The following is a 9,665-nucleotide window of genomic DNA, read 5'->3' as shown; positions in this document are numbered from 1 at the left end:
TATTAAAAAAAACGATTAAAATACTGAGAAATATAGTGCCTCTAAGTCCGAGTCCATATCGGGTAATGATTTTGCAAAGTAGTTTTGACTTCATGCAGCGCACAAACCATATACAGTGCTCTTTAAATCTGTATTCATGCGCTGTATGAAGCCATAACTTCTTTGTTAAAATATTTACCCGGACATATCCTCTGAGGTAACAGAATATTATTGTTTAAATTCGGACCGTTCGATCAGAATCCAGGCCAATCTGAACCGAGATGGAATACAGATAATTCTTCAATATTCGCGTGGATTCTGATCGAATGGTCCAGATCTAAACAGAAATATTCTGTTACCTTAGGTGATATGAATTCTCTAGTCCTCCCTCCGGCCTGGATTTTTTCTTTCCTTTTTTGCCCTCAGGTATGGTTTTATTAAAAAATAATTAAAATACTGAGAAATACAGCGCCTCTAATCTGAGTCTAGATTCTCTGAGGTAACAAAAATTTTATATTTATATCCGAACGTCCGATCAGAATCCAGGCCAATCCTATCCGAGATGGAATGCAATAATTCTTTAATAGTCGTGCAGATTCTGATCGGACAACCCATATATTAAGGTAAATATTCTGTTACTTCAGAGTAGGGCTACACAAAAAATTCGTAGTTCGTGATTTGATTCGAGTTTGATTCAAAAAAGTTCGTAAAAAATTCGATTTGAAATAGTTCGAAATTAATTCAAACTGGATCTGGTTCGTTCGAAATAGGTTTACGAACTATTTTAGTTTGAAATTCAAAGTAACGTAAACCGTTAATTTCTACTGATGACTTAAGTTAAAATATTTATTTTTTTTGGAAAAAAAAATGAAATTCCACTTATTTTATTACGAAACAATATAAGTCATACCAAAATTCAATTATTATGAACTAGTGGAACATCAATAAACTAATATCAGCAACTACAAAACAAAGTAGTATACCAGAAAATGTAATCAAACTAATATCACTAAAAACATCAAAATCCCTAGTATTAATCACTGAGAGCAATCACATCAGTGAAAGAAGAGCTAGTATCAACTAAAGACCAATAAGGAGACAATAAACCAGTTGCCTTATCAATGGCATCAAAGATGTTCCTATCATCCGACTCTCTTAAAAGTTAAAAAATAAGAACTCCCAGCTATAAGTCATAACTCGTAAGTCGTAATTCTCGGCGACTACAATCACTCTTTCTTATTTCTTATCGTAAAAAAATTCATAAAAGATTCGAAATTGAGTTCGTAAAAAAATCGATTCAAAATTAATTTAAACTAAATTTAGTTCGAAATTATTTCAAATCAAACTCAAACTGGTAGAAGTTGGATTCGGTTCGATTCGTTTGCAGCCCCAGTTAGGATATCAATTCTTTATTTCTCCCTCCGGCCTGGATTTTTTTCTTTCCATTTTTGCCCTCAGGTCTGTTTTTATTAAAGAATAAATTAAAATACTGAGTATTTCCTCCCTCCCTCTCTTTCCGAGTATCCCCCAGTTTTCGTTTTCATTTTTATTTCCAATTACTTCCTCCCTCTCTCTCTCTCTCTCTCTCTCTCTCGCGCTCTCAAACGAACCACAATTTTAATGAGAACAAAGGCACCTGATTCAATTCGTGCGTTTGGGCTGCTCTTCGATCTACTAAAGGCGGGACATTGCATCACCTGTGGATAGTTTCTAGATGACCACCAAGCGAGCGTATAAGCTTCGTATCCTCTTATTACTATTTCTTTCTTTCCAGTTTAGTCGATTTTATATATTTGTTTTGGTTAGATTTGATTCACAAGTTTCTTGCCGTGTTTTGATTCGAATTTCAGGTAATTTGGTCAGTTAGATTGTGTGATTCAGTTGATATAGATTTCAAATTGTCAAGAAATAAAAAAAAAAAAGTTATTTCCTTTTTCAGTAAAGATGCTTCTTTATGTCCTCATTGTAAAATTCTAGTGGCTTATCAAATTAGTATACTAATCTAATCAGAGTTAATATTGAAAATTGTACCACTTAACTATTATTAGAGGAGTTTGTGGCACACACATCAAATGTGAATTGCCTAAAAATCGGGAGAAAAACCTCGAGAATTCTTCTAACTGGTGGAGAGGATCAGAAGGTCAACCTTTGGGCCATTGGAAAGCCTAATGCTATATTGGTACGTCAATCGCCCCCAAAATTATATGATTTCATTGTAGCAAAAGATTACATTTTTTATGCGTATACAATCTTACCAAGTCCACCTGTCATTTATGACCAAAATAAACTACTTCTGATATACTCAATGGCAATTGGCTAAATTTTTTGTGCAAATTGACCAAAAGGAAGTGTTTGAAATGAAAATCGGTTCAATGTTGCGAAATTTTCGAGGTCAGATAGTCAGCTAAATTCTTCTTTTGTAATGCACAGAGCTTGTCAGGCCATAGTAGCCCGGTAGAGTCGGTAAATTTTGATCCCTCAGAAGTAATAGTAGCCGGTGGTGCAGCGAGTGGTACTATAAAACTATGGGATTTGGAGGAGGCAAAAGGTATCAATTGGTTATTGTACTGTTTCCATCCCTAAGGCTGTGCTCCACAAAATTCACACGGAGAGGAATGGGAAGGAAGAGGAAGGAAGGAGGTAGCCGCGGTTCCTCTCGCTACAATGATTTCTACATCTTGATTTGGGAGGTACAAATTTGGAAGATTTGTATAGAGCATTACCCTCGCTAAAGTAGCGCCTTCCCTCCTTTCCCTCTCCGATTTTGTTCTTCTGGAGCGGGTGAACGGCGTGGACAGCCCGCCTTCCTCTCCTCTTCTCCTTCGTTCCCCTTCCTTCCTTAAAGGGGTTTCAACCCCTCTCTGGAGCACAGCCTAAGAGGATGTTTTATGGGTTTAATTTCAGTCTTATATGTAATATTAGTTTCAATTAAGCTTCAGCTTTTCTATACTGATATCAAGTATCAACTATCCTAAACACTATTGGTACATTGAACACACTAGCCTTGTTGATTTGATGAATTTTGATAACTTAAAATAGCTGTTCGCAAATGTTAACATAAATCTATGGGATTTTTAGGAGGTAAAAGCTACCAAACAATTGTTAACCCTAGGATTTTACCATTTCTACCTTAACAGGATGCAGCCGTACACTTTTTATGGTTTAATTCAGTCTCATATTTAATGTCTAAGTCTCAATTAAGCTTAGGATGTTTGTTAGAGATCAGTAGTACCGGTGATATGAGATTGCTTCCTTGGGTTATATTTGGCCAGAATTTAAAAGGGGATATAACTGTAAAGCCTCTACACTCATTATATAAATTATATATTTTTTTGCAGTGATGAGGAGTTTGACAGGGCACAGGTCAAACTGTATGACGATTGATTTTCATCCTTTTGGTGAATTCTTTGCCTCAGGCTCGTTAGACACAAATATAAAAATATGGGATATCAGAAGAAAGAGTTGTATTCACACTTACAAGGGGCACACTAGAGGGGTTAATGTTCTAAGATTTACCCCTGATGGCAAATGGGTCGTTTCTGGAGGAGAAGACAACTCAGTAAAGGTACTACTTGCTTTCCATCGGTAATTACTGTGCTGATTTCTGTGTATCAGTTAAGTGCAAATGTCTCCAGAACTCTGATTTTCTATGATGTCTCAACTTAGGAATACTGGTTCACAGAGTATAAAAAAACATCATTAACAGTGATAAGTTAGGGTTTTTCTATGTCTATAAAATATATCATATATGCAGCACCACCACTAGAAAAAGAGATAATTCTAGATGCAAAAGAATCTTTTCTGACTGTTACTCATTCATTTAAGAATGGATCTCTCTTCCAACTACCAAAAGTCATTGGTGTAGTTTATTTTTTGAAAATAATTCAATAGTAGTTTAAATTTTGCATGCAAATAATCCCAAGTTTTTTCTCCTTTTGTATGCACATAATCTTTTGTCCTCCTCTTTTTAAAAAAATAATAATCCTGTGTTCTAGATTTGGGATTTGACGGCCGGGAAACTCTTGAATGATTTCAAACTTCACGAGGGTCAAATTCAGTGTCTGGATTTCCACCCAAATGAGTTTCTATTGGCAACAGGCATGTGCCCTTTGTTGTTTTTTTTTTCTTTTTCATTTTTTAGAAAATATAATCTACTGAAATCTGACCTATTGTTTCTTTTTCCTAAAACAGGTTCAGCTGATAAAACAGTTAAGTTTTGGGACCTTGAAACTTTTGAGATGATTGGCTCGTCAGGACCTGAGGTAAAGAAAATACATTTGATTTATTTCACAATTTCAATCTCTATATCCAATGAAATATTGGACATGTTTTATTATTTTCAGACTGCACAAAGCCCGAACAACTCTCCGCAAGTGCCACTTTCACAGCAGATGCTGAGATATGTATGTACTCATGCATTATAAATGAAAAATTATTTGAGACTGTTAAATAGTATGTTGTTAATTCAGGCACTGAAATATAGATTTTTATGTTTTTTTTTTTTTTCTAACTAACGTGCAAAGAACCATACTTTGTTCACAGACGGGTGGTGTACGTGCGATGACTTTTAACAGTGATGGAAAATCTATGTTTTGTGGATTGCATGAGAGCATGAAGGTAACACTCTTTTGGTAGAAAATCCATTTTCCCTGGACATCACTTTAGAAAGAAATGATTCTTCCCAATGAACAATTGTCATCAAAGATGGATTTGTTGATGTTATTGAATTTTCTTCATCCAATATTATATCATTATATTTTTTATCCAATGTAAATTCTTTGACTTTGGTGATCTTGCAGTAAGCATTCAAGGGGTTTTTCTAAAGAGAAGCAAAAAAAATATAATCTTTTAATTTTCTTTTGGAAATTTTATATTCATTTCCATTAGTAGCATTTCCACTCCTCAGTTACCCGTGTTTTTCTTCTTATTGGTCATGTTTGGTTGTGGACTAAAGTTAATGAGGCCTAACTTGGTTATTCCAACTTAGGTCGATCTAAATTATTCATGTTTGGTTGATATCTAGAGTTATACTTTGACTTAAATTATTCCTTATTCGATAAGAATTTGATGGCTTAAGGCATGATTTGATATTACAAATTATTTTGTCCTACAAAATTTGTAATAACAATATTAAAGCTATTCTTTGTATTTTTTTTCTTTTCATTTTGATTGAAAGAAATTGTACAAGAAAACAAGTTATGTATAAATTAATTCTATATCTTAGAGAAGCACATTGTATTTAATGAATCTTAAAGTTATATGTGTACTAATTTATTTGTCAAAAATGTGTTAGGTTGATGAACAAAAAATTTATTATTTTGTAGTACAATTTAAAAAATATTTTATTTAATTCTTTTCTAGATTGCATATTTTGTTGATTTAGAAAGTTATGCCATTTTAAAAAAATATTGATTCTATAATTGATAAAGTTATAAGTTTCCTTATACGTAAATGAAAAAAAAATTTGCTTATTTTATATTTCTTAAAAAGTGATTAAAAATAATAAAAATAATGAAAAGTTAGACCTCATACTCAATTAAAATTAAACCATCTAGAGAGGTGGTTTAGTTTAGGCCAATGTAGTCCGGTCTAAAGATCGGCTTATTCCATCTTAGTCCGGCTCAATTAAACCACGTTGATGGAATAAGTGAGGCCTAAAGCCCTTATTCCACTGTTTAGTCCACAACCAAACATGACCATTGTTTATATGCTTATATTTTTTTTGAAATCATTGACAGTGACTGATAATGTGTTTATATGCTTATATGTTGTTTATTAATTACTTTGTAGGTTCTGTCATGGGAGCCTATAAGATGTCATGATATAGTAGATGTGGGTTGGTCGAAATTATGTGACCTTCATGTGCATGACGGGAAGCTTCTTGGTTGCTCTTACAACCAAACATGTGTCGGCATTTGGGTCGTTGACCTTTCGGTAATTTACCATCCCTCTTCTTTCCTTTAGTTACCATGTCTACTTTAGTTACAGTTTTTATGTGCTGAGCTTAGTTCAACTTGAATCACAGAAAGTTGAGACATATGCAGCCAGAAATGCAGAGGAAAAGTCAAATATGAGCAATGACCCACCACTGCAAACTGAGAGCAATTTGAAATCTAATTTCACAAGATTGTCTATTTCAAAAGGTACCTGTTGACAAATAAATGTGTAGCATGATAAAGCATAAAATAAAAAGAGATGAACACATTTTTCTTTGGAGCTAAAATTTCTTTTCTTGTTTTATTCTTTGTAGAACATTTCATTGGCTAAACACAAATTTCAAACACTTTTTCATGCTCTTGGAAAGAAGAATGTAATTATATATTTTTTATATTTACAGACAGTGCACCTAGTAGCCCAAAGAAATCAATTCTAAGTTCTAATCTTCCAACCATAGCTCCCTCGGTACCAACAAGGAAAATACCATCAAAACCTTTGCCGGCACAAAGTACAGCTTCCAATAAGTCTGATGATGCTGATGTGGCACCTCCGCCTCCATCTAGAACTAGCTCAAGAGAAGTCAACAAAAATAACCCGCCACATATTTCCTTCTCTCGATCTCGGTCAAAAGATGCAACTTGTGTTGCACCTGTAGTTGTACCCCGGACAGAACCCAGAGAAACCAATATTTATCACTCTAGAACTCGATCGAAAGAAACAACATTGGTTGCACCTGTTGTTTTACCGGCCAGTAACCCAGGAGTGGATTCTGAGACCAACATGGCCATTAAGGAGAATAAGGACCTCGTACCACCGGTACCAAAGGCTACTGTGAGTATTGGTACACGGAGAAAGCACACTGAGGATGATTCTGACAGAGAAGAAGGGGCCTATTCTGGGAATAGAGAGAATACCGAGTCAAATGCAATGAGTGCAATTCCAGTCAGACACAGGCGTGTTTATTCCTCATCTGGGGTGTTTCAGAAACCATTGTCTAGTAATGACGGGGACTTGGACCCCATTACTTCAAATAGGACCGGTATGGTTGGTACAGCCCCAGTTAAAAGTTACAACATCAGATACAGTAAGAATCCTTGCCATTTCTCCAAAAATATTTATCATTTATCTGGTATAAAACTGGTTCCTGTATTGTAATGCTTGAAATGCTATTATTTTCTTAATCACAAAAGAAGAAAAAAGGAATTAAGATGTTTATTAATTTTACAGGACCAACAAGGCCTCCGGTAGTAATTTGGGATAGGAGCAAGCATGCTCCCATGCATGAAGGCCTTGTAAGTTGCTATAATTATTGTTATTTGTAGATCATTTTTGTTAGAGTAGGGTTCAAATGCCTCGTGTCTTTCATGCCTCATTTGTGCCTCACATCCTTATTTTCATTTTCAAAGTCCAAATAGTGGATCTGAACAGCTCAACAAGATCTCCATATTAAAATGTGCTTGGAGACCAAATGTTATAATTTTTTGGAATTATTTTACTATTCTTTTTAGATATGTACAAAATCACTGTTTTTAAGAAGATTGGAGATCATGTTGAGCAGTTCGGATTGATTGTTTGAACTTTGAAAATGAAAATAAGGATGTGAGCATGAAGGACATGAGGCATTTTAACCCTGCTCTTTTTGTTATAGCCTTATAGGTCTGTTTGAAATTCCAACAAGAGGAGGCGGTACCTTATTAGCAATTTTATTTTGTGTGACAGAGGTCCTTGGTTGCTGGGAAGGAGATGGAATCAGCTAGTGACGAAGATGCAATTGCTGATCTTATGGAAAATCACCAAGATTTTGTAACCACTGGTCAAACCCGATTGACTAAACTGCAGGTGATGCAACTTTGCATATGTACCTGCAAAATTTCGGACTGTTTCAGTGTAGTTAGTAAAAAACATTTTGGTAAATGTTGTAGGTGGTGCACAGACTTTGGACCAAGAATGATTTCAAAGGTGTAATCAATGCACTGCAAAAGATGTCTGATCATGCTGTACGAACTAAACTGATAATTTTGCCTTTATCAATTATCCTTTTTTTTATACAAAGATTTCATTTTAACATAAAAATATCTGTATAAAGGTTTCAGCCGACTTCGTCAGTAGTACATTGATGGAGAAAAGCGATATCATCACACTAGATTTTTGCACTTCACTCCTTCCACTCATTACAACCCTTTTAGAGAGTAGATTTGACAGGTAATTTTTAGTATAGGTTCACTTGGAAAAAAATAACTGTGGATTATCAAGATTCTTGTTTATTAAGTTGTTTATTTTGGGTTTTATTTAGACATATAAATATAGCCTTGGAGATGTTGCTTAAACTTCTAAAAACATTTGGCCCCATGATATACTCGACAGTGACAGCCTCTTCATCAGTTGGTGTTGATCTTCATGCTGAAGAAAGGTCTCTCTCTCTATTGAAAACTTGCCAGCGGCTGGCCAGTTCTCTCTCTCTGTCATTCTCACACACACAAATCCCTTAACCTAAACCTCATCTTTCTTTTGTGATTCCAGGTTGGAGCGATGTAATATGTGCTTTGTTGAACTGGAAAAACTAAAAACCCTCCTTCCACCTATTACTAGGTAACTTCTTCCCTGCAGAATATTAATTATATATTTCAGATTACATGACATTGCACAGTGTCATCTAACCTTAAAAAAGAAAAAGAAAAAAAAAAAAAAACTAAACAAAACCATACAATGGGATTGGGCATTAGCTACATACCATACAATGGGATTGGGCAAACTTGGGAATTAGCTACATACCATAAGCTAACTTGAGTTTATCCCAAGTGGGATTGGGCAGCTTGATACATTTTGAGCTTGTCAACTCAGTTTGATTTTGGCTAGAACAACAAAAGAGCAAGCTATTGTCAAGTCAAATTCCTAGTTAAACACAAGCAAGTCATGAATCATGATCTAAACTTGCAGTTCTATTCAGATCAAAGATTGCCAGCTCTACTTCCTACTAATGTTTAATTGTCTTCTGAGTGTGTTCTTATTTGTTTTCCATCTGGAACAGGCACGGTGGCACAATTGGTAAATCCGCCCAGGACTTGAACCTTTTCCTACAGGACATTAACAAACTGAGATGACCGTTTACCACGGCAAAAACAGTCCCATTGAAGGCTAACCGAGTCATGAATTCTTTCGAGTAATTAAACCAAGAGATAAAATATAGAGTTTGACATGTTTTTTTTTTTAGATTGTTTTCCTTTTTAGTGTGTATAGTCAAGGTTTAGTACTTGACAGCCTCTGTCAAAAAAAAAAAAAAAAATAGTCAAGGTTTAGTACAAGATTTCTTGGTGTTTTCTTTAGTGTGGTATTTCACATGAGTGGCTTTTCATGATCCCCATTTTTACTGGGTAATGCCCTTATAGAATTTTTTTTCCATTTAACCTTTTCTAATTTTTATTTTTTTATTTAGTGGTGTTAATGCGCTGCTATTGTACATAGTTGGCCTGACGCCAAACCTACATTGATTCTGTGTTGTGTGGACTGGTTATGAAATCTCATAATAATTGTCTTCTTTTATTTGAGTTTGAGAGAACATGGTAAAATTGGAGGCACAGCCCCGTGGGTTTTAGAATTTTGTTCAAGAAATCTTGTGAAGTTTGACGATTTTTATGATATCATGAAGAATAGCTTTATCCTTCGAAGCTTGATGCAACATTAAAATTAGCTAATTCCGATCTTAGTTGAAGTTCCACCTGCTTTTTAAAATATGAACTTCAAACACATTT

The 9,665-nt window shown here is 34.8% G+C and overlaps 1 protein-coding gene across 2 annotated transcripts; it reads left to right on the top strand.

Moving 5' to 3' along the window:
* Window positions 1-1,485: 1,485 nt before the first annotated feature.
* On the top strand, window positions 1,486-9,436 carry LOC144556826 (katanin p80 WD40 repeat-containing subunit B1 homolog KTN80.4-like). 2 transcript variants are annotated; one of them, XR_013512505.1, is made up of 18 exons: window positions 1,486-1,721; window positions 2,028-2,158; window positions 2,410-2,527; window positions 3,318-3,544; window positions 3,975-4,077; window positions 4,171-4,241; window positions 4,323-4,382; window positions 4,522-4,596; window positions 5,770-5,913; window positions 6,005-6,122; window positions 6,317-7,000; window positions 7,144-7,208; window positions 7,636-7,755; window positions 7,839-7,913; window positions 8,010-8,118; window positions 8,210-8,326; window positions 8,437-8,505; window positions 8,945-9,436. XR_013512505.1 is itself a non-coding variant. In XM_078305281.1 (18 exons), exons 1-18 carry the CDS (start codon window positions 1,694-1,696, stop codon window positions 9,015-9,017), a joined length of 2,394 nt encoding a protein of 797 aa, XP_078161407.1. In that variant the 5' UTR covers window positions 1,486-1,693; the 3' UTR covers window positions 9,018-9,436. The 2 variants fall into 2 exon arrangements, 1 of the variants encoding a protein (XP_078161407.1); XM_078305281.1 differs by having other exon boundaries at window positions 8,003-8,118.
* Window positions 9,437-9,665: the final 229 nt, after the last annotated feature.

Source organism: Carex rostrata, chromosome 7 (genome assembly GCF_964058835.1).
Source record: "Carex rostrata chromosome 7, lpCarRost1.2, whole genome shotgun sequence".
Classification (NCBI taxonomy): domain Eukaryota; kingdom Viridiplantae; phylum Streptophyta; class Magnoliopsida; order Poales; family Cyperaceae; genus Carex; species Carex rostrata.
This window is presented reverse-complemented; position numbering and strand designations above follow the sequence as displayed.

What these genes read in the sequence shown, in the direction of transcription:
- LOC144556826 (XM_078305281.1), top strand. Translation starts at nt 1,694, where the DNA reads ATGACCACCAAGCGAGCGTATAAGCTTC. An exon ending in CAAGCGAGCGTATAAGCTTC is followed by an intron (nt 1,722 to 2,027) that starts GTATCCTCTTAT and finishes AACTATTATTAG; the next exon opens with AGGAGTTTGTGGCACACACA. An exon ending in GAGAAGACAACTCAGTAAAG is followed by an intron (nt 3,545 to 3,974) that starts GTACTACTTGCT and finishes CCTGTGTTCTAG; the next exon opens with ATTTGGGATTTGACGGCCGG.